This window comes from Populus euphratica, unplaced genomic scaffold (assembly GCF_000495115.2).
Source record: "Populus euphratica unplaced genomic scaffold, PopEup_1.0 scaffold208.1, whole genome shotgun sequence".
NCBI classification, from domain to species: domain Eukaryota; kingdom Viridiplantae; phylum Streptophyta; class Magnoliopsida; order Malpighiales; family Salicaceae; genus Populus; species Populus euphratica.
In genome coordinates, this window is record NW_011500091.1 from 354,110 (window position 1) to 378,453 (window position 24,344).

Here is a 24,344-nt window from a genome sequence, read left to right on the forward strand (position 1 = left end):
CAAGCTACGAGACTAATTAAATTCATTTGGTTTTGACCGAGTAGTTAAAAATGAAGAAGAAATATGGAGGGGAGGTGGTTCTAAAAAATAGAAACAGAAAAGAGTGATGCAAGTTGGCAATTGGCAGGTCCTGGGACGATAAGCCAAAAGGTGAGGCTTGAATGCAGCGCCACTGCTGTAAGGCTACATATGTTTACGATGCTGTAAAACAACATTTATATCTTAAGCTGTTCTTTGGTAATAAAGTTGCCTGGCAAATGCAAGTAATGTATACAATAACGTTAGAAACCCTTATTTTTGTCGGGTTTTTTCTTCCTCTAGTCCTTTCAATTTTTTACTTACTAATAAATGCACCTAACAGAGCAGTCATTAAAGAGGTCGGTGGTGGCAATGTCACTGATTGATATTCATCAAAGGAACTGCCAGCATGTGGAATCATTAATGGCGGCAAAACTTCAGCCGCTTATCTTTGATGCATCCCACCAGTTCTGTTGGAAGTTATCTTGGAAAATGGAACAAAACATTATCTTTACAGAGTTTTCCCATTGAACTGGGCCGATGAAGAATGTATGCTTCAGGTTAATTTGTTAAAAATGATGGAAACGAGCCAGGAAGACCGCAATAAAACAATCAGGAATGAGATTCGAAATTTCCAGTGTACATACAGATCCGTGTGATAAATTTGAAATTTGCAATTTTATATAAAAAATAATGACGCCTTTCCCTCTCAGAACTAGGAAAAAAATACAGTAACATAATATTTAACATGTAACGATGAATTCCTCGCTAAATTCTTAAGCCGAATGAGGTAGTCACGCTGAGTTAAATTTCAAATAAATAGCAGAAACCCAACACCACAACAGTGAGAGAGCCAGTGCATCGTTTCCTCGTGTCAAGGGCTCTTCGGGAACCCCAAATGATCTGGGGTAGATGATTAGAGCTTTGGTACTAAGCTTATCTCATAACTGTTGTTCTCAGATATAGATGAAGAGCTAGAGGTTAACTTTTGTGTTTGGCTCCCACTGAATCTATGACTTTGCTCGTGCTGACGGAGGTCTCTCATGGCTTTGAACCTCAAATCTTCAGTATATGAACTCAGTTCTGGAAGCGTGTCAGGAACAGCCATTCGTCCTTCAAGCATGCTCACTACCTCAGACATTGTAGGTCTAAGTGTAGGGGACGCATTTGTACACAAGAGAGCTACTTTAACCATAGTTTCTGCTTCTTCTATGTTAACTGCAGATCCTAACGTCTCATCAACAAGCTCTATAAAACTCCCACTTTGTTGCAAATGGCAGGCCTGCGATGACTTAAAACTTCAGAACTAAGACTTGCAAGCAACAATATTAGTGCAACGTATTAAGAACAGTAAGAAGATTACCCAATCTAAGAGACAAACACAACTGCTGTTGCTTGGCATGTAGTTATTGTTGTTCTTCCCACTAATAATTTCCAAAGCAACAACCCCAAAACTGTAAACATCTGCTTTGTCAGTCAAGTAAACCCATAGTGCATATTCTGGTGCCATATATCCTCTGCATGTCAAGATAAAGAACACTTGTAGTAATTTAACATTGAAAAGTAATACCAAAAATCGCAGCTTTTATTAAAGCATGTGGTGACTAACATAGTCCCAGCAACTCGGGTGCTGATGTGGCTCTTCTCTTCTTCATCAAGCCTAGCCAATCCAAAATCAGATATTTTAGGATTCAGATTCCCATCAAGTAGCACATTTGTAGCTTTGATGTCTCTGTGAACGATCTTAAGTCTTGATTCTTCATGGAGAAAAGCTAGACCTCTAGCTATCCCAATACAGATCTTAAGCCTTGTAGGCCAATCCAGATTAAGCTGATTGTTTTCATGACCTACAAATCATCCGATAAGAAAACACTGTTATCCATATGATCATTTCAATTATACTATGCATTATAATATTTTAGGTGAATATTCTCATTTAATATTGATGAACACTCACGAAACAGAGCACGTGCAAGACTATTATTTTCCATGTACTCATAAACCAATAATAACTGGTCACTTTCAATGCAACATCCATGCAGCTTGACAAGATTCGGATGCTGCAAACATGAAATCATGCCCATCTCATTTAAGAATTCACGATTTCCTTGCCGTGATTTTGATGAAAGTTGCTTCACTGCTATAACAGTACCATCAGGTAATTGACCCTGCACGCTGATCTCTGTTAAGAATTTCACATGGTTGTGACATAAAAGAGAGAGAGGAGGGGGCAGAGGATACTCCAAATAGGATAGCTGAGATCGTTTGCAAAGTACCTTGTATACAGGACCAAAACCACCTTCTCCAATCTTATTAGAAGCATCAAAGTCATTAGTGGCAGCTCTAATTTGCTTCAGAGAAAATGTTCCCTTTGGAAAATCAAGTCCTTTGACATCTGTTCACGTAGGAGACAGACATAAAGTGCCAACGAATTGTCAGTCTTTAGATACTTACGAGTCAAAATCAGTTCTGGAGAAAAGGAGACCATGAAACTGCATTGACAAGAGGCATTTTTCATTGTCCAACATAAGCATGTCTACCCTGAACTTTCCTCCTCCTTACTAGATACGATGCCAATCAAACTTATACAATTAATAACTGTGTAATCATCTTGAGGTAAAATATCGCAGCCACTTGTATCTGAATAAAAGATAAGCCCATGAAACTTGATGCTTCTTTTGCTTTTCTTTTCCCTAAATGTCCATGCCTAATTTTAGCAAACAAATCTCAAGTTGTTTCCATCTAGTTCATAATCTCATACTAGAAAGAAAACCAAATCCATAGGATGCTGTTTGAGGCTGCAGAGTTTGGGCAGCTATGTAAGTTATACCCACATACAATTTTTCCTACATCTGGCAAACATGGATGCGGCATGGAATTTTATTAGACTACTAACACAAACATGGGTAAATAATATATATGGCGTTACCTCTTTTCCTGCGCAATTTTCCTGGCAAGTTGCCTTTCCACCAAAGAATTAACAGTATAATGGCAACCAGGCATGATACTCCAACAGCTCCAACAACCACATAAACAGTTCCCTTCTTTTTCCCACTAGAACAAACTTTCAAATCTGCCAATTAAACAGAAAAATTAGTCACAATCACACACACACACAGATTGGATATTTAAACTAAATTATGACACTTCCAAAAATTACATGAGGTTCTCTGTAATAGTTTTACCAAAATGGGACTTAGATGCCAGAATCTGAATAATACTTTCTTGAGGTACCAAATTATCTTATCATAATATTGGAGAACTTATAAATAAAATATTTGTTTCATACTATCCACGCCTTCCTGAGTCTCTGTTACCCTCTACATTTACATTTGCACACAACTTACCAGAAAATACAGAGATGGCTGATATGATGGGACCATAAACTCCCCTATCAGGAATCCTTGTTGTCCCTTTTCCGGAAAAATAGAATCTGATCTCCAACATATTATTAGTTACATTGACATTCAATGCTTGTTTCACTAAAGGCTTTTCAGCACTGCCAACCTCATCTTCAATATTGAAATCTTTCCAAACCAATCTTTCCTGTGACAAAGTAATCCAGCTAAGTCCCTGCTTCCAACTTCAAAAAAAATGTAAGTTTCACATTAGAGTGACTACTTACCTGAACATAAATGTCAAAAATACGCCTGCCTAAGCTGTTATATGTATGGTCATTAGTGAACTGTATCTCTGCAAAATGAAGGTTTACTGTGTAGTTCCCATTTTGTAAGCAATAATGGAAATAGGTAAGAGAAATTGGTGATATGCGAGCTGTTTGGTATAATTCAGGGATGGTTGATGATTGCAGAGATACAGTATAACGAGTATTTTGGTAATCAAAATCATCCATAAAGTCCCCAGTGCTACTGAAACCCCAGAAGCTTTGGTCATTTACAAAATATTTAGCTGCACCACCTTCTACTTGTCCATCTCCTTCATATGACAAGGTTGTTTTGTTTTCATTGATGGTTATGTCCTTTCCACCACTGTTAACATGTAAACAGTTTGAATCTGCCCACAAAGAAATAAAATGAGAGAAGATAAAAGACATTTGAGCATTTTATTTAGTCCAACGTTTCAGTCTATGGTAGTTGATTGAAGTAAATTGTTTACTTATTACAGCCGCATGTGTCATTACACTTGTGCAGGCTGAAACAGTAACTATTATACCCAGTTTATTAATGAAAAAGAGACCATTTTTTTGCGGTTGCGGTTAGGACATAGTCAATACTATATGTCATTGTAGCTTTTCTGCATGAGATATAATACTTTTAAAGGAAAAACATTATGCATTTGCTGTGGATATAGACTTATTGCACTCTAGACCACAGACCACATACCACATTATAGATATTAAATATTTGCAGTGAACGACACCGTAAAGTCATGGACGACAACTCAAAGGGGGTGTTGTCTTTGCTGTTTTTTTGTCAAAAAATGTTGTTAAGGATATTGTCTTTTTTTTGTTTTCTATGCCCATAGTTGTTAGATCTAGCTTGGTAACTAAATCCAACGCTATTGAGTCTGGCTTGGTAACTAAATCCAATGCTATTGAGTCTAGCTATAAAGGTGCTCAATCTAGCTTAGCAACCAAACTCAACGCTATTGGATCCGACTTTCAGCCACACCCATCAATCTTGAGTCTAGCTAGACTGTCAAATATTTTCAATTTTTTTTTCTCTTTAGATTTTTTTTCATACAGTAATTTTTTTAAATAAATTGATGAGATTTTTTTTATGTTGTACAAAAGTTAGGTGATGATAAATTTTTTTCATTTGAGGTTAGATTAAATTTTCTTATTAAAGCATGTTTGTTTTTGCATTTCAAAAATACTTTAAAAAAATTTATTTTTTTGTAATTCAAATTAATATTTTTTTTATGTTTTTGTATTATTTTGATGTGATGATATAAAAAATCAATTTTCAAAAATAAAAAAATATTATCTCAATATATTTAAAATATATATATATTTTTAAAAATAATCATTATGTAATAATTGTTAAATAATATTTATATAGTCTTATTTATTAAAGATAGAATAGTACTTTTAGTTTAACTTATATATACTTTATTTGTTTTTAGGTTAACATTAAGCATTCATAATAAACATATCATTCAAAATTCTAGCCTCCTTTTCGTGTTTCATCTTAATTATTTTAACATGGTATCAAAACTGATTTTATGAAACGAGGCTTAATCTCAAACACAAGTTCGTAGATCCAACTTGTGTTTTGTCTTCTGCTTCTGCAAAAAAATTGGTATTTTGTCTTTCCTTCAGCCTCTGCAATTTGATATTTGTATTCAGTTTCTATAATTATTTTGGTATTTTTTCAAGAAAATATTTGTTTAGTTTCTGCAATCTCTGTTCAATTTTTGCAATTTGATATTTTGTTTTCCGCTCTTTTGCATTCTGGTTCTCTGTGAACGTTGATTATGACTATTAAAAGAGATGATTTGCTTCAATTTATAAGTGTGAGGTTGGATGGGAAGAACTATTCATACTGAAGTTATGTAATGAGAAATTTTCTTCAGGGTAGGAAGATGTAAGGGTATGTTAGTGGAACTTATATGATACCAAAAAATATTAAAGAGGGGGATGTTGTTTTGATAGATATATGAGAAGCAAATAATACAAAGATCATTACTTGAATCAACTACTGTTGAGCATTCGATAGGTACGCAGTTGGCGAAGTATGAGACAGCAAAAAAGGTTTAGGATCATCTGCAAAGATTATTCACACAATTGAATTTTGCAAAACATTATCAATTAGAGAATGACATATGAGCTCTTCATCAAAAGAATATGAGTATTCAAGAGTTTTATTCTGCTATGACAGATCTTTGGGATCAATTGGCTCTTACAGAATCGACAGAATTACAAGCATGTGGTACCTATATTGAGCGTAGAGAGCAGCAACAATTGGTATAGTTTTTAATAGCACTTCGCAGTGATTTCGAAGAACTTAAAGGTTCAATTCTACATCGTTCTCCACTGCCTTTTGTTGACTCTGTTTTCAGTGAGTTATTGGCTGAAGAAATACATCTTCAGTCTTATTTTGAAAAGAAAATTCTTTTTGCTTCAAATCCTTTGGTATTAGCAGTATCTTCTAAGTCATTTTCTAATCATCAGAACACAAGGGTTAGCTTCGATGAGTGCAGTTTCTGTAAGCAGAAAGGTCATTGGAAGGCTTAATGTCCCAAGTTAAGACATCAAAATCAAGTTTTGAAATTTGGCAGCCAATCACAATCTAATACTCATAAACCACCTCAGGATTATAAACCACCACACAACAATATTGCAGCAATAGCTTCCCCAAGCTCTATTACCGATCCTAATACTTTGGCTAAGTAGTTTCAGAAGTTTCTTTCCTTGCAGCCACAAGCAATGTCCGCTTCTTCTTCCATAGGTCATTTGTCTCATAGTTCCTCAAGTATGTCACTCTAAATGGGTTTTGGATTCTAGTGCTTCCCATCATATGTCTCCAGATTCTTCGTCTTTTACCTCTGTGTCCCCTTTGTCCTCCATTCCTATTATGACTGCTAATGGCACTCCTATACCCTTAGCAGGTGTTGGTTCTTATGATTGTTGATGGCACTCTTATACCCTTAGCAAGTGTTGGTTCTGTTGTCACGCCTCACTTGTCTCTCCCTTATGTATATCTTATTTCAAAACTCAAATTGAATCTTACGTCTGCTGGTCAAATATATAATTTTGATGATTATTTAGTCATGGTTTTTAGTTCTTTTTATTGTATACAGGATCTGCAATCTCATAAGCTGATTGGGACAGACTGTAGAGAGAATGGACTATATATTTTGAATGAGTTAAAAGTGTCAGTTACTACTGCAGCCACTGCTACTACTACTGTTGATTTGTCTTCCTTTCGTTTAAGTCTTTCATCTTCTAGTTTTTATTTATGGCATTCTCGTCTAGGTCATGTTTCGTCTTCTCATTTGAGATTTTTCACATCCACAAGAGCTTTAGAAAACTTGAAAACTTGTGACATTTCTGATTGTAGTAGATGTAAACTAGCAAAATTTTTCGCTTTACCTTTTAATCAAAGTATTTCTATTTCTTCTTCACCATTTGATTTAATTCATTTGATTTAATTCATTCTGATATATGGAGACTTTCTCCTATTGCCATAAAAGGAGGGTCTCAATATTATGTCTCTTTTATTGATGATCATACTCGTTATTGTTAGGTTTATTTAATGAAACATCGTTTTGAATTCTTTAAGATATATGCAGCTTTTCGAGCTCTTATCAAAACTTAACATTCTGTTGTGATCAAATGCTTTAGATGTGATTTGAGTAGGGAATACACCTCTAATAAATTTTGTCAATTGCTTGCCTTAGATGGAACCGTCCGCCAAACTTCATGTATAGATACTCTTGAGCAAAATGGTGTTGCTGAAAGAAAACATAGGTACATTATCGAAACTGTTCGTTCTCTCTTGTTGTCTGCTTTTGTTCCTAGTGAGTTTTGGGGAGAAATTGTTCTTGCTGTTATAAATTTGATTAATACAATTTCATCTTCTTATAATTCAGATCTATCTGCTTTTAAAAAGTTATATGGGTATGTCTCTGATCATTCTTCATTTAGAGTCTTTGGTTGGACTTTTTTTGTTCTTCGTCCTTATGTAGAACACAGTAAATTATCCTCTCAATCCACTATTTGTATCTTTCGAGGTTATGGTGAAAGTAAAAAAGAAATATCGTTGTTTTGATCCAATAACTCAGAAACTTTATTTGTCTCATTATATTGTCTTCCTTAAGCATATATACCTTTCTTTTCTATTCCATCCAGTGCTCATAGCTTGACTAAATCTGATCTTATTCGTATAGATCCTTTTTCTGAGGATTCTGGTAATGATATATCTCCCCATATTCAATCAATTTGTACTCATAACTCTGCAGGTACTGATACTTTACTTTCTAGCACACCTGAAGCTCCATTCTTATCTACAGCCCCTGAAGCTTCATCTAAGATTGTGGATCCACCTCCACATCAATCCATCCGTATTCTAAGTCCACAAAACTACTAGATTTTGCTTATTTTCGTTATTCTTCATCATTTACTTCATTTTTAGCTTCTATTCATTGTCTCTTTGAGCCCTTTCCCTATAAAGAGGCAATTTTTAATTCACTTTGGCAGCAAGCTATGGATGAGGAACTTTTTGCTTTGCATAAGACAGATACTTAGGATCTGGTTCCTCTAACTCCCGGTAACAGTTTTGTTGGTTGTTGTTGGGTGTAAAAGATCAAAACTAATTTTGATGAGTCTATTGAGCGATACAAAGCTAGGTTGGTTGCAAAAGGATACTCTCAACAATATGGTATAAACTATGAGGAGACATTTACTCCGGTTGCAAAAATAACTATTATTTGTACTCTTATTATTGTAGCTTCGATTCATCAGTGGCATATTTCTCAGCTTGATGTTAAAAATACCTTCTTGAATAGAGATCTTCAAGAAGAAGTTTATATGGCACTCCCTTTTGGTATTTCACATGACTCTGAATATGTTTGTAAGCTTAAAAAAGCATTATATGGTCTCAAACAAGCACCTTGTGCTTGGTTTGAGAAATTCTCTAGTGATCTCGTCTCTTGGCTTTGTTTCTAGCAGTCATGATTCTGCTCTTTTTATTAAGTGCATTAATGCAGGTCGTATCATTTTATCTTTATATGTTGATGACATGATTATTACCGGTGATGACATTAATGGTATTTCAGTCTTGAAGACAGAGTTGACTAGTCGATTTGAAATGAAAGATTTAAGTTATCTTCGATATTTCCTGGGTATTGAGGTAGCATACTTACCTAGAAGTTACCTTCTTCCTTAGTCGAAATATGTTGCAGATATTCTTGAGCGGATTAGACTTACTGATAACAACTATTATTTGTACTCTTATTATTGTAGCTTCGATTCATCAGTAGCATATTTCTCAGCTTGATGTTAAAAATACCTTCTTGAATAGAGATCTTCAAGAAGAAGTTTATATGGCACTCCCTTTTGGTATTTCACATGACTCTGAATATGTTTGTAAGCTTAAAAAAGCATTATATGGTCTCAAACAAGCACCTTGTGCTTGGTTTGAGAAATTCTCTAGTGATCTCGTCTCTTGGCTTTGTTTCTAGCAGTCATGATTCTGCTCTTTTTATTAAGTGCATTAATGCAGGTCGTATCATTTTATCTTTATATGTTGATGACATGATTATTACCGGTGATGACATTAATGGTATTTCAGTCTTGAAGACAGAGTTGGCTAGTCGATTTGAAATGAAAGATTTAAGTTATCTTCGATATTTCCTGGGTATTGAGGTAGCATACTTACCTAGAAGTTACCTTCTTCCTTAGTCGAAATATGTTGCAGATATTCTTGAGCGGATTAGACTTACTGATAACAAGACTGTAGATACTCCTATTGCGGTCAACATAAGGTACTTTTCTTTTGATGCTTTACATTTGATAGATCATATTTTATACTGTTGTAGATACTCCTATTGAGGTCAACACAAGGTACTCTTCTTTTGATGATTTACCTTTGATAGATCCTATTTTATACCACACTATTGTTCGGAGTTTGGTATATCTCATCATTACTCGTCCAGCTATTGCATATGTTGTTCATGTTATTAGTTAGTTTGTTATTTCTCCTACTACTGTTCATTGGGTAGTTGTTCTTCGTATTTTATAATATCTTCGGGGTACAGTTTTTCAGAGCCTTTTACTTTCACCGACCTCTTCCTTGGAGTTGCGTGCATACTCTGATGCTGATCATGGTAGTAATCTCATAGATCGCAAGTCTGTTACCAGGTTTTGTATCTTTTTAGGTGATTCTCTTATTTATTGGAAGAGCAAGAAACAATCTATTATTTCTCAATCATCCACCGAAACAGAATATCGTGTCATGACATCTATTACCAAAAAGATTGTTTGGTTATGTTGGTTACTTGCTGATATGGGAGTTTCCTTTTTCCATCCTGCTCTTATGTATTGTGACAACCAAAGTTCTATTTAGATTTTTCACAACTCAGTTTTTCATGAGGAAACTAAGCACAATGAGATCGATTGTCATCTTATTCGTCATAATCTCAAGTATGGCACCATTGCTTTACCTTTTGTTCCTTCTTCCTTGCCGATTGCAGATTGCAGATTTCTTTACCAAGGTACATTCCATCTCTCATTTTTGTTTTCTGGTTGGTAAACTCTCGATGCTTATAGCTGCCGCATCGTGAGTTTGAATGAAGATGTTAAATAATATTTATATAGTCTTATTTATTAAAGGTAGAATTGTAGTTTTAGTTTAACCTATATATACTTTATTTGTTTTTAAGTTAAAACTAAGCATTCATAATAAACATATCATTCAGAATTCTAGCTTCCTTTTCATGTTTCATCTTAATTAATTTAACAATAATATGATAGCTAGCATATTGGTCTGAACTCCGCAGCGGGTCAATAACAATTTCTTTTTCAAATGTAAAAATACTTCAGTTACATTAAAAACACGAAATGTACTTGCATCATCATCATCTTCAAAGAAAGTATTTTTTATAGTAGCACCATAAATAACACATAGTAGAGCAACACCCAATACACCAGCAACTAATTTCTGTTCCTTTAATTTTTTTTCTTTTAAGATATTTCCAATTTCATTTTTTCCCTCTTAAATTCTTTTATTCTCTCATTGAATTTTTTTTCATGAGAAAATAAATTTACATGACTTATTTTTATATTATGCAAAAGTTGGGTGATGATAATTTTGTCATTTTAGGTCGAGTTGAATTTTCTATTGAAGCATTTTAATTTTTACATTTTAAAAATGCTTTCAAAAAAAATTAAAAAAAATTTATTTTTTTCTTTACTTCATATTAATATTTTTTTTATTTTTTTGTATTATTTTGATATGATGACTAACAAAAGGAGCCAGACCAGCATAGCAGAGCAACGCCCAATATATCAATAACTAATTTCTTTCTCTTTTATTTTTCTCCTTTTTAGATATTTTTAATTTTAATTTTTTCCTTTTTAATTTTTTTCTTCTCTAATTGAATTTTCTTTTCATATTGTAAAGAGGAAATAAATTGATGCGACTTTTTTTTATATTGTGCAATAGTTAGGTGATGATAATTTTTTATTACATGTTGGGTTAAATTTTCTTATTAAAACAAATTTGTTTTTGTGTTTTAAAAATGCTTTTAAAATAACTTGAATTTTTTTTTACTTCAAATTAATATTTTTTTGTATTATTTTGATGTGATGATATAAAAAATAAATTTTAAAAAATCAAAAATATTATCTCTATATTTTAAATATATATATATATATTTTTTAAAATAGTACAATTGATATAGACTCATTGCAATATAGACCACACGATAAAAATAAAGTGTATGCACTATGAAAAACACTATAGCACCTGGGTCTCGCTTGGCAATGGATCAATAACATAGTTTAAAATAAAACATTTAAAAAATAATCATTACATAATAATATGATAGCTTGCATATTAGCCCGCACTGTATAGCAGGTCAATAACAATTTTTTCTTTAAATGTAAAAATGCTTGAATCCGGTTAAAAGCACAGAATATATTTATGCCATCACTATTTTCAAATAAAGTATTTTTCTCTAGTACCACCATGAATAGTGCATATCAGAGCAACGTTCAATACACCGACAACTAGTTTATTTCCCTTTAATTTTTTTCTTTTAAGATATTTTTAATTTTATTTTTTTCCTCTTTAAATTTTTTTTCCTCTTATTGAATTTTTTTCATATTGTAACGAGAAAATAAATTTACATGAATTTTTTTATATTGTGCAAAAATTAGGTGATAATATTTTTTTCTCATTTCAGATTAGGTTGAATTTTCTTATTAAACCATATTTGTTTTAGCGTTTCAAAAAAGCTTTTAAAAAGTATTCATTTTTTTATTTACTTAAAATTAATATTTTTTATGTTTTTGTATTATTTTGATATGATGCCAAACCCAAGGAGCCAGACCCGCATAACACAGCAACGCCCAATACCGACAACTAATTTCTTTCACTTTCTTTCTTTTTCCTTAAAAGTTCAAAAGTACACAAGATTGGTATGTAGTTTGCAAGTTAATGTGAGCATAAGATGACATAACAGTGGTAATCCTACTAAGAGTGCAAGGTTTTATGGAAAACCTGACTTTCCTTGGAATGAGAGATTTATCCAAAGTGTATTCGTTTCATGGAAATTAGCATGGCAGAAGGATATTAACCATAGAACATCTTTGATGGAGAGAAAAATCCTATCAAACAAAGGATTTTGGTCACAAAAAGCAATTGAATTTGTCATTGTTTACCTTTGCATTGTACTTAGGCAAGTTTTTGTGCATCTATGCACAACACTAACAGTTTCTAATGAGATGCAGCACAGGTCAGTTAATGAATACTTAAGTACCTAGGGAGGCTGTGTTTTGGATAAAATATATGGATATTTAGAGCTACTAGTAATGATTTTTTTTGGATTTGAGGAAACCTCACCTCCCGGAAAGTGTACTTTATATGCTCAGGTGAGCGAGTAAAACCCCGGCTGCCCCTAGCTCTTACAAGAAATGCACGCCCTGACTCAAACTCGAGACCTGCTACTAGTAATGATGTCACATGCTCTGCACATAACTCGCTCTGCACATAACTCGTGTTGTTCTCTCTTTCTTCAAATAATTGAAATATTTAACAATTTCAAATTATTTAACAATACTGAGTACTAATAAATTTCATTCTTTAACTTCATCAATAATTTTTATTTTTATTTTTAACATTTTAGTTTTTTCTTAGTTTTTCAACAATATTACAAGATAATTTGAAAAAGATAACGGTGTCCAAAACGTTTCAAAAACTAATTATATTGAATTTTTACAAAGTGGTTCTCGTACATGTAAATCAATTTATCCATGCCAAACATACATGTACAACACATAAAACAAAAGGAATGCTTGGCAAAAAATTACAAATGGAGCAATAAAAGGAGATTTAATATTAGCATAAATTGTTTTACATATTAATTAATAAAAAAATCAATCTTAATTTTTTACCATAAATAGTATGGATTACAAGAATTATTTGTGATTCTTATAATTTCTTTATTACCTAAAACTTTAAAGCAACAATTCAACTCAAAAAAACACCACATGAACATTCATTAAATGTATCTCAACACCTTAATATTCTTACAAAAGAATCTACTGTTTAATTTGATATTTTTGATTTATAAAAGGGTTTATGTTAAATTGTTTTGCTATGTTATTCACATTTTAATTTTTAACAAATCTAATCAATAATTTACAAATTTTGTAAAGATTAAGCATCGAAAATTCTCTTATTTTTTGAAGAATTTTCAAATACCTCAAATATGTGTTTATATGTGAGTAGATACATAATTTGATCAATTCATAATTTATATTTCAATTAATTTGAGGATAAATATGTTTTTTTAAGAAAGGTAGCACCTACTAATCTTACTTGTGGAATGGTAAGTTTATTCACAATCTTTAATGCTAACTTGATTTTTATCTTCTATAGAATATGGTTTTTTTTTAAATAGAAAATACAATTTATTTATTTGTAGGTTATATATGTAGTTTGTATAAAATGTATTCGAAAATATCACACTTTTCCTATCATAAAACAATACTTGTGTTAGAAGTTTTCTGGAACAAATCCTCTAATAAAAAGTATCATGACTCATCTTGGAATTAATTTATTGATGTTTCTATTGTAAATCAACCTCTAATTAGACATTTCAACTTTTTCTATCATAAATAAATGTCTTCTAAAATATGTTGAAAAAATAGTTTTAATATTTCAACAACCAATTAAGTGATTTTAATGATAAGCATGATAGAAATATAACTGTATCCAACTCTTTATTTGTCTTAATAAAACATTTTAACATTCAAAACCCTATTCTATTATTTATATATTCTTATTAGTAAAGGAATAATGTATAAATAAATTTGAATATTCGCAAATACTTGTAACATAATTCAATTTTTAATATTATTTGATATATTTGATTTGAATAAAGGATTTTAAATAAATTTTATAATAAATTTAATGTTTGATTACTGATAATATTTTCATGTTAGAAATATTATTAAACTCTAATCATATATGGGCTAATGTTTTGGAAGTAATATAATTATGCAATTTTAATAATAATTGTTAATGCTTTGGAACAAGCAAATAATCTCAAATTGTATTAAAAATCAATTTCATTGCTATCTCCGTTAGTGTAGACTCTACAACATAATCTTGGTAGAGTAGTGAATATTTCAATCAAAAATTAATGGTTTATAAAACACCATTCACAAAGTGCCACATCATGTAGTAGACATCTTTTAATAAAAGTAGTTAAGTACTCAGTGTTTTGGCATTAATTTTCTTGATAACTTAATGAATTTATATTTAATGCTGAAAACTCATATTATATAGAATCTTAAAAAAAAAAAAAAAAAAGTTGTTTTGCTGGAATAATGAAAAAAGTAAAATTGTATAAACCTCCCTGAACTTAGAAAAAAAAGTTGTTTGTTTTGCTGGAATAATGAAAAGAGTAAAATTGTATAAACCTCCCTGAACTTAAATGAAAAATTAAACACCCCCGAACAAAAAAAACAAAAAAAAAAACGTTCACCCTTGTGTTAGTGCAATCTAAGGTTCTGTCATAAACAAATGGATTAATACAAGTGCCAAAGATGCAGTTTTTGAACAACAGAAAGAGTTATGAGGGTGGTTTTTGTAGAATAAAATATAAAAATTCATGAAATGAAAACTATTGAAATGAAAATAAAATTTAAAATGGATAATTACAAAAAACCTCTTAAGATTTGATCATGTTTCCACTTTCTCATTGTACTTTGAAGAATTACACTTTATATTTTGGGTCAAACAAAATTTTCAAAAATAATTAAAAGATAAAATTATCCTCGTTGTTCATGTTCATGGTGGAATTTATTAAGAACAGGGAGTTCCAGAATAATTTATAGCCCAAAAATTGTTTGATGAAATGCTTGAAAAGAATTTCATTTTGGGGAATTATGGATGGCGTTATTGTAATTATAAATTATCGAATTGTGCTAATTTTGAGGCTTCATGGGCTCTTTAGTTATTAAAATGAATATAATGGCAAACATGTATGTATTCAAATATTTGTTTTTACTTTTTTTAGCACACCTAGTTAAGAATGTAAATTGTTATTTAACATGTAAACCCCAGGATATAAAATGTAATTTCTCAAAGTTTAGAGCGAGTGAAAACACGATCAAAACTTAGAAAGTTTTTTGTATCCCAATTTCAAATTAGATTTTTCTTCACTATAAACAACTTTTCTTGATTTCAGCTCTTTGATACGAATATGTGCAGTTAAAAAACCTCTGATTGTTCTTAAAACCCTTTAACTCAATTTATCTTAACTCCCAAACTACAATGACTACCCGTAGTTTCTCGTCTCTCTCTAAAATAAAATAAAAAAAGTTAAGAAACTTTTTAACTTCAGAAATTCATGATTTGAAAAACCAATTAAGCTATAATGGTGGTGGACGTTCATATTGGTGATGGTGGAGATCCTGTTCGTGTTGGCAGTTATTTCAGATGGATGATGAAGATTTGGGTCGATTGAGGTGATGGTGAAGGTCCCTTTGATGATTGCAACTATTTATATAGGAAGTAGTGATTTGTTTTGGTGGTTTTCATTCTTTATCTAAATGGAGAATTGGTATTGATGATTCATGAAGGTTTCATTGGAAAAAAATTAAAGTTAGAGCTTGAAGGTGAGAGAGAAGAAAAAATCATGTTTTCCTTCTTTTTCTTTTTCTTTTTTTTTTGGGGGGGGAAAGGGTATTCACAATTTGACCTTCAATTACTTTTTACTAATTTTTTAATTTAGATGAAAAATTATAATTACATATCGATTATTATAACTAATTAATATTTGAAGAATCATAAATAATACTTGTATGGTAGAGGGACAAATTAATTTTTATTTTGTTTCAATAGAGATTTTAAAACCATTCTAAAAATAACTAATTAAGAAAAAATTAAAAGTCATCTCTAAGTTATTTTGTGTTAAATTTTGTACCATCTATAAGATAATATATAAAACAAGCAAGTACATCGATTTAATTAAGGTCAGATCAAGTAAATAATAGCTATGGTAAAAAAAAGTAATAAATAGCAAATCTTTTATTAGAACCATAGACCGGTCATATTTATTGTCCAACTAAAATTACATTATTCTTTACTCTTAATGGTAGGAGTCAACATATGTTAATTAGGAAGTTTTTTTTGCAAAAAAAAAAAAAATCTTTGAGATTCCAATTAATAAAAGAAAAAAAGAAATGAGTGAAGAAAAAAGAAATTTCCCAACCACCTCCTTAACTAAAGGATCTCCCACTTTCCCTTTATAAGTCAAATGTTTTATTATAAATATGGAGTAATCAAAACAAAAAATTTAATAATAAATTACTTTAATTTTTCAACAATCAATTTTTAATTATGAGCATATTGGTAAATAGAACAAAACCCAAACCCTTTTTTCATCCTCACAAAAGTTTGAACACCCAAACATTTATTCTACTGTATATATACCTCTAATAGATTTCTACTTGCAACTCTTTTGAAGATTTTGAGTTAAGACCATGCACATCAGAAAATTGGAACTTTTTTATAATGACATGGATTTCTTAATATAGTAAAATATTTATTTTGAATCTAATTATGAGTTCTAGTCAAAAGTCAGGAGAAGTTTGTAGCTTCTTTGGTCTATAAATGGCAGCCACTGTGGTGCCTACTGCTTGCACTTACAGAATCTATTCTTATCTAAATACTTACCGATCCACTAGTGAAATAATGAAAACAAACCTCAGGTTACCAAGAGACAGGCCAAAGAAACATATATAAATAGCTTCAGAAAATCGTCTTAAATCAGAATGCTTCTACTTCTTCTTGTTTTTTTTCTTCTTTTTTTGGCAAGGGATCTTAGCTCTGCTGGACCATTCAGACCTAACCCAGACTGCAAAACCCTGGGGGCTGAAACAGGCCCCTTAACCTAACACCAGGTAAGTCAAAGTTGTCTAAATCAAAATGTTTTCTCCGAAGCGAAAGGGCAATTTTGGTTGTCTACTAGTAAAAATGTGTTTGAACCCTGGTTGTCTACTAGTTAACAAAACCTAAACCATTCAAGCCACCTTGTGGGTTTCTAAATCAAAATGTTTCCTCTGAAGCGAAAGGGCAATTTTGGTTCACAATCTCTATTATTTATATAAAGATTTTCAGTAAGGAAGCACCATATGGTAATCAAAATTTTCTTGTATGTAGTTTATAGAATTCGGAAGGAAATTTAGAGCAATAAACATCAATGGTTTGCAAACTTCATAATAACATGTACTTACATTTAGGGCAGCGGAAAGTCTTCATGCATGGAAGAACTCGCCTTCTATTAAAGATAGGAACAAAAATAATTTAGCACAACATATGCACAGTTCTTCTGAAAAATCTATATGGAAGAGCAAGCATGAAAATAACTTAGCATAACATATGCACAGTGGATTCTGTAAAATATATGCTAGCTTCTGGAATTTCTCCTTCATTTTTCATTTTGCTAGCAAACAGAAAAAAAAAAAAAACTAAACAAAACTGGAGAGAACATCTTACGAGCTGTTTCCCATTGAAGAGCTACGGAACAAGTTCAGGTTTAGATTCCTAGCAAGATCAAGAGAACATGAAAAGAAGAAAAATCAAATTCTAGATTATATCAAACTGGAAGTATTTAGTACAACTTTTAGAAGAGTATTCTCACATGTTTTCTCGACAAACAGGCTGCCCAGGGCTTTGCAATGCAAAGTTATTATATGACAGATCACTGCACACAAGCATTGCAAATGAAAGTCAATCTAGATTGTAAGAGCTTAGAGCATTAAAATGCTAAGCACCTTGATCAAACACTGAACAAGTGATAAATGATAAAGAACAATCTGTAACAAGCATCAGATAAGATACATACACGTTGCTTCCATCCTTCAAGATTGAATCTGATATATCTCCACTTAGCAAGTTTCTAGTTAAAAAGCTGATGAAGTAACAGCCAATATTAGTATGCTATAACTCTACTAGAACATGGAAGTAATTCGAAAAGATTCAATATAAAAGTCTAACTGTTGCATTCTCTGGACTATCATGACATGTTACTATTATTTTTTGTTTCGTGCTAACATTTTTGAGCTTGCAACTACAATGGTGGATATTTCACACGTAAGTGTATCTATTTCATGTGAAAACCACTGAAGAGAAAGGATTGACTCCCAATCTCCCTTGGCAAAGTCGTTATTCATGGGAACATAATTAGGTAAGGGGCTCCTTTCTTAAATAAAGGATCCAGCCTCTGTTATCAGAGAGCAAATATGATCATGAAACTTTGTTAGATATGTTTGATTGTGCGGGCATTTCTGAGTGTATGTACATCAGCTTTGTCCTTCTCCTATCAAGGGACAAGTTCGACTCATTCTTTCATTAATGAAATTCATTCTTTAAAATTTCAATGAAACCTGAAATTTGAACCTGACTTACATGAATCGCAGGCGATCTGCACTTATTCTGGCAGGAATTTTTCCAACCAACTTATTGAAACTGACATCCCTATAATGATCATAACATTAATAGGTCAAAAACTTTCATTATGAAAAAGAGCAGCCAGAAGTAATCCATGAACAAACCAAACATTTTATTTATATATTTGTTTGCATTATGTTAGCAGTTTTCCTGCTCCTAACAACAAACATCAACTCTTTCAGCCATATATAATATTAAACAAACAATAAAAAGAAGAAAATGTTGCGATGATATCATGTGCAATGTCTTAAACCAATTCATAACCATATGCAAAGAGAAACAAACAACAAGAAAACATCAATATGCTATTGGCCTATTGAATTCAATGAAGAAAACACACACACAGATACCAGGTTCATGCTAACATTTTTTTCAATTGACAAGGACAATAATTTAGACCTTCAGTCTTCTCATAGTTCTAAGTTCTGAAAGTCAAACTAACTATAAGCACCCATTGTTTTAATGCTTAAAATACAAATAAACTTTACATGAAACAGATATGTATGACATACATGAGTGCTTGTATGCACCATTTTTGTGATCATATTAAAAGCTTATGGCACCACTCGCTCATTTATCTTACAATTAAGTTTGCAAGCACCACTCCATACTGTCTATTTTCCTTCCACCGAAACATTTAGAACAATTTTCCCATCATAATTCCAACCAATCTCCCTGTTTTCTTGCTATTAAGTTCCAAAATTGATAACACTTGTAAAAGATTTACACACTCTTTTGGAGTACACGAAACAATAATTGAAATAGTCAATGCTGCTTTAATTTTCGAACTAAAAGGGTTATCTAGTTGGCAGGTTTTCTTTGTGAAGCATATTGATAGATTCAAAAACTCAAACAATTATGGACAATCAGAGGAACCTTTTGTGCATACGTAGTTGACAATATAGAAGAAGATGATGCAAAAACTGCAAGTTTAAGAAACTTCATGCAACAAACTTCCCATTGGTTACTTACAATAATTCCAAACTCTTCATTGTCCAAAGGTATGCAGGGATCTCCCCCGAAATGTTACAGCTCCTCAGAGTTCTAGTATACAAACAAAAAACAATGTTAAATTGACATACTTCAATGAATAAAGGTAGAGTTCACCCCTTCAATTTCTATGATGATATGATCAGTCAACATACAATCTGATCATGCCTGTCATATTCTTGAGCATGGGGAAACTCTGGGTTGGTCCATTTATATCACTTATTCTCCTGCATATTGGCATCCCACCATGAATATAACTGTTAATCGATTCAATAGACAAAACATATTAAGTCACATAAGACAAATGGATGAAAGCAAGTAGACCTTATACTTACAACTCAACTAAATTATTCAAAAGAGAAATGCTTGATGGAATAGGTCCCTCCAGTCCAGTTGCTTGCATTTCTCTTCAATCATTCAAATTCAAAAGAACAGCAATTAGAAAATGAGCATGTATTTATGGTTATCTTTTTCAAAACTAAAAATTGAAAGTTATAATAAATTATGTATCTTACAATCTTTCAAGCTTTTTCCAATTCTGTATGAAGATAGGAATGGTTCCACTGAAGTTGTTATCGTTTATCCTACTGCATTATACAATCATAAGCTGTTTAACTAGCACAAATACCACGTGAATGTTTAAGTTTAAACTAAAGGAAAAGAATTACAAAAGCTTACAAATCTGTTAGATTTATTAGTCCAGAAAATGACACTGGCAAGTTTCCCGTAAAACGATTGGAGGACAGCATCCTGAAAGTACAATATTAGAGAAACAAGCCATCACGATGCATGCTCTTTCGTCCTAGAGCAACATTTTAGGATCTAAATAAAAAGGATGAAAGAAGTAACATAACAAGGGAAGAAATGAAGTGTACAGTGTCTGCAAGTTGATCAATTTTCCAAGGTCAGGGGGGATTATGCCAGAAATTTGGTTCGCTTCAAGGGACCTGAATTAAAAATAAAGATTATACCCAAAATCAAACTGAAGCTCTTGAGATTTCTAAGCCAATGTAACAGAAATACATTATTACATCTTTCTATTAATCTCTATGAAATAAAGATTACTAAGCCTGGATGGTGTATCAAATAATCCAACAACAGATAAAAACATCAAAGCTATTGCAAATTTCATGGAAATGCATGTAACTCTAGTCTTTATAATAATGTCCAGATAATGAATAACTAAAAATATCAACACAAGTTTGCAACTTACAGGTAGGTGAGAGTGGTAATATTTCCCAGTTCCTTTGGAATCTCCCCTGACAAACGATTTACGAGAAGAGAGCTGCATGATTATATGTTAGTAATGTTTATGGAGGAGACTATAATTGATTACGAAGGAGAGAGATTGTGTGAGTTGACCATAGCTTACATTGAGGTTAACTGCATTGAAGCCCATTCACGTGGTATTGTACCACTCAGGTAATTGTACGCAAAATCACTGCACTTGAAATGAAGGTTACTTGAAATGTAGCATTGTCAAGTATATAGAACTGTGTGGGAATACTAAAATCAAAGAGGATAGGGAAGAACTTTAAGGGGCCCTTACACTACTTGGAGATGGGGAAGCTTAACAAGTTGGGGCGGAAGCACTCCAGGAAGATTATAATTTTTGAGCTCCCTGAAGTATATGAATAATTGATACTAAAATCAGGATAATGGCAATCAAGAAAGTACATTACTTATAATGTCATTCTAACAGTTGTATATGTGATGTGTGTAACAGTCATAATATCAACAGCAGTACCATGTTAAATACATCAAATAAACAATGCTGCGTAATAAAGCATACTTCTCATTTGCAACCTTTCCATAAAGTAAGTCTGGCCTTGGCAAAGAACATGTAATCAATAATGCATACGTCTTCTAACCATAGCAACAACAGAACAGAATATGTATTGAATAAAACCAAACCTACTATCAAAAGAGGAACATTCAAGTAATATTTCTTCTGAAGTGAGAGAGAGAATAATACATCCGAGTGACGTGACAATCAGTACTGTTCCCATTCTTGCATTCACAATCTATGCTTTGCTCTGCGTTCTTTGGTGGGACTTGAGTTACTCCAACCGATTCAATCTCGCAAGTATCAGCACTGAACTTCCAGTATTTAGAGCCCAATGTTCGTGCAATTTCTTCAAGCGCATCAACTACTTATCAACCATAGACCAATAAGCATGATATGAGCAGTTAATGTTGTAAGCATTAAAATACAAGCTGACTGAAAGTAAAAGCTATGCATACATTAATTCCTATATTTACGAAGTTCTGCAATGCAAAAGTGCATTGAGATCCAATGCACTCCCAAATTCATCCCATTTTTATTTGTTCACTTCAAGAGACATTAGGTTCAGTTTTCAGGCTACATTTTTGCATGAAGATTGTTTCTAGCGTTCTCATGTATGTATGCACATTTAATTGCTGAGAAAAATTTTAGTTCAAAAAAAAAACAGAAAACTTTACTAAAAATGAAAAGAGGACAATAAGCTAGGCTTAGCCAAGCATCTAGGCGATTCAAGTGATTGAAGAAGCGAGTCTAGGTTTACAGGAAAAAACCCAAATATCAAATTTCCAATTTCCTTCACTTTCCCAAATTTTCTCAGTAACCATCAGAAAGCAGCCTATATATCACAAAGAGCCCAATACCCAAGATTCGAAGTTGTACTCTTTTTTTTAATTATTTTTTTTCGATACCATTTTTCCCCGCATCTTCTCCAAAATACCTAGCAAGTGGCTCCATCAATAAATCCCAGAGATCAACAAAAGAACACACAATCCAAAAGGTCCCATTTCAATTAAAAAGAAAGAGCACTGCTACAAACTTAATGAGGGAACTTGTGGCTTGCCTTCTTCTTGAACCAGCTTTGCCTCAAAAAACGCCAGCAACCCTAAGCAACTAGTAAGACTAACAATCCAGAAAACAAAGAACTTCCCAGCAAACATTATCAAGAGTAGAGATACTTTGGATTTTCTAATTCTAAACAACTAAGATATACAGTTGGGTTTCCAGTACCAAGCAGCTAATAATAGTGTCTGGTTTTCAAGATGAGGTAACAAAATTCTGGCTCCATGGATCAAAAAAAAATCGAGGGAAAAGAAACACATGCAGCGGACAAATCAAGAAGGACCAAAGACAGGTGAATCTGGGTGGAATGTTTTGCCTGTTCCAGTTGTGTGCGGGTGGTGCAGCAGCAGATAATTTAATTCAATGTAACCATGGTATGATATTGACACTGTGTACTGGACTCTTGATTATTAAAAGCAGCGGTTTGAAATACTTTCAAGTTGTCGTGAACTTCGTTTTGAATTTTTTTAATTTAATATTCAAAGCTTCCTTCCTTTTTTATTTTCCAATTTATATTTACATTCTTCCAAGTATTTTCACTGACTGCTTACTGCTTAGTTTTCACATTCCTGTTCCACCATGAACCCAAAATAACAATAAAGTCAACAATAACAACAAACTTAATCCACAAATATTTGATATCATTAACAATAACATATGACGTGGCAAGATGTTATTGGTTGGAAGACGTCGCCTTTGACAGAGGTTACGCCTCCCAGGGGGTGTAGTAAAACACGCCGGGGTGGAGATTTTTGCTCGGTGACGAAGCTATGTTCATCGGAAAACGAATAGTGTATTATCCCAGGATTTTTTTTTTAATATTAGCTCGGGATGCGCAGTTTAATATTAATTTTTTAAATATAAAAAAAATTAAAAGTATAAAAATATTTTAATATTATTATTAAATATAAATTAATTTTTAAACTATCACTTGATTTTTTTATTAGATTTAAATACGTTACATCTTACAATTATATTAATCCACACGACATGAGTCTAACATGCCCTAACAACCGAGTTACATCCAAAACTCTTAGATCTAATAGTTAGTTATGCTAATTTAAACGATTTAGGTCTAATATGACCTCACAATAATGTTAAACTCAGGTATTTGGTCATGACAAACATATGTGATATAGACATTCAAGGCTAACAATCATCATAGACCTAACCATACTAAACCATAATTATCAAATCCGGTCTAAGGATTGACCTGATCAAGAGATCAGGTTTCGGCTCATAAAGATTGACTTGGTTCAACTCAAAAAAATTCAAAAAATATTTGAGATTTTAATATTTCATATGAAAAAATTAAATAACAATCTATATAGATATAAGATAATAAAATTATTTCAAAAGGTTTTTTATTCCACTTTAAAAAAATATTATCTTATCTTATTAAATTGAAGTATTTAAACAAAAAGTGTTTTTTTATCTCACATTGAAAAAATATAATATTTTTCATGTAAACATAATATATATATATATATATATATATGAACTTCAAATCTAATATTAAAAAAATATATATATTTTTCTAGTATTTATTTATATAGTGAAATTTGGTTTGGTCTAGTAACCAATTGAAAATGATGAAAAAAAAATGGATCTCTCAATAGGTGAAAAAACACCTTTTTAAAAAAAAAATCTTTACTAGGTTCTGTTGAGTCACCTAAGTCACAGGTTGACCTGCTAAGCAGGGTTGGGTTTCATAATTATACTTAAACAATAAAAAGTGAGTCGGAGAGTGTTAATTATAACTTATTCCCTTCTTCTCTTATTTAACAAAACCAGTTAATTGATCATTGAAATTTTAAAATATAAATTTAGGTTTTCCTATGCAT

At 32.0% G+C, this 24,344-nt stretch overlaps 1 protein-coding gene and 1 long non-coding RNA gene across 3 annotated transcripts; one reads left to right on the forward strand and one right to left on the reverse strand.

Moving 5' to 3' along the window:
- The first annotated feature begins 511 nt into the window (after nucleotides 1-511).
- Nucleotides 512-745, forward strand: LOC105109145 (uncharacterized). The gene is made up of 2 exons (XR_839172.1): nucleotides 512-567; nucleotides 616-745. It is a non-coding gene; the product is annotated as an uncharacterized LOC105109145 (long non-coding RNA).
- Nucleotides 621-22,963, reverse strand: LOC105109143 (probable LRR receptor-like serine/threonine-protein kinase RFK1). 2 transcript variants are annotated; one of them, XM_011003750.1, is made up of 24 exons: nucleotides 22,502-22,962; nucleotides 21,631-21,805; nucleotides 21,205-21,276; nucleotides 21,028-21,096; nucleotides 20,869-20,940; nucleotides 20,531-20,602; nucleotides 20,334-20,405; nucleotides 20,171-20,242; nucleotides 19,991-20,062; nucleotides 19,811-19,882; nucleotides 19,638-19,709; nucleotides 18,624-18,692; nucleotides 18,061-18,126; nucleotides 17,857-17,919; nucleotides 17,712-17,759; nucleotides 17,450-17,493; nucleotides 3,644-4,032; nucleotides 3,366-3,564; nucleotides 2,948-3,091; nucleotides 2,295-2,413; nucleotides 1,976-2,186; nucleotides 1,628-1,865; nucleotides 1,382-1,535; nucleotides 621-1,300 (listed from the first exon to the last, which is right to left on the reverse strand). In XM_011003750.1, exons 1-24 carry the CDS (start codon nucleotides 22,596-22,598, stop codon nucleotides 935-937), a joined length of 3,027 nt encoding a protein of 1,008 aa, XP_011002052.1. In that variant the 5' UTR covers nucleotides 22,599-22,962; the 3' UTR covers nucleotides 621-934. The 2 variants fall into 2 exon arrangements, with proteins under 2 accessions (XP_011002052.1, XP_011002053.1); XM_011003751.1 differs by lacking the exon at nucleotides 19,811-19,882 and having other exon boundaries at nucleotides 22,502-22,963.
- Between the last annotated feature and the right edge of the window lie 1,381 nt (nucleotides 22,964-24,344).

Coding starts and splice junctions, on each gene's coding strand:
- LOC105109143 (XM_011003750.1), bottom strand. CDS start 22,598: ATGTTTGCTGGGAAGTTCTTTGTTTTCTGGATTGTTAGTCTTACTAGT. Junction 20,406..20,530: donor TTGATCAACTTGCAGACACT/GTACACTTCATT, acceptor TTGTACTTTCAG/GATGCTGTCCTCCAATCGTT. Junction 2,414..2,947: donor AAAATTGCGCAGGAAAAGAG/GTAACGCCATAT, acceptor CTACGTGAACAG/ATGTCAAAGGACTTGATTTT.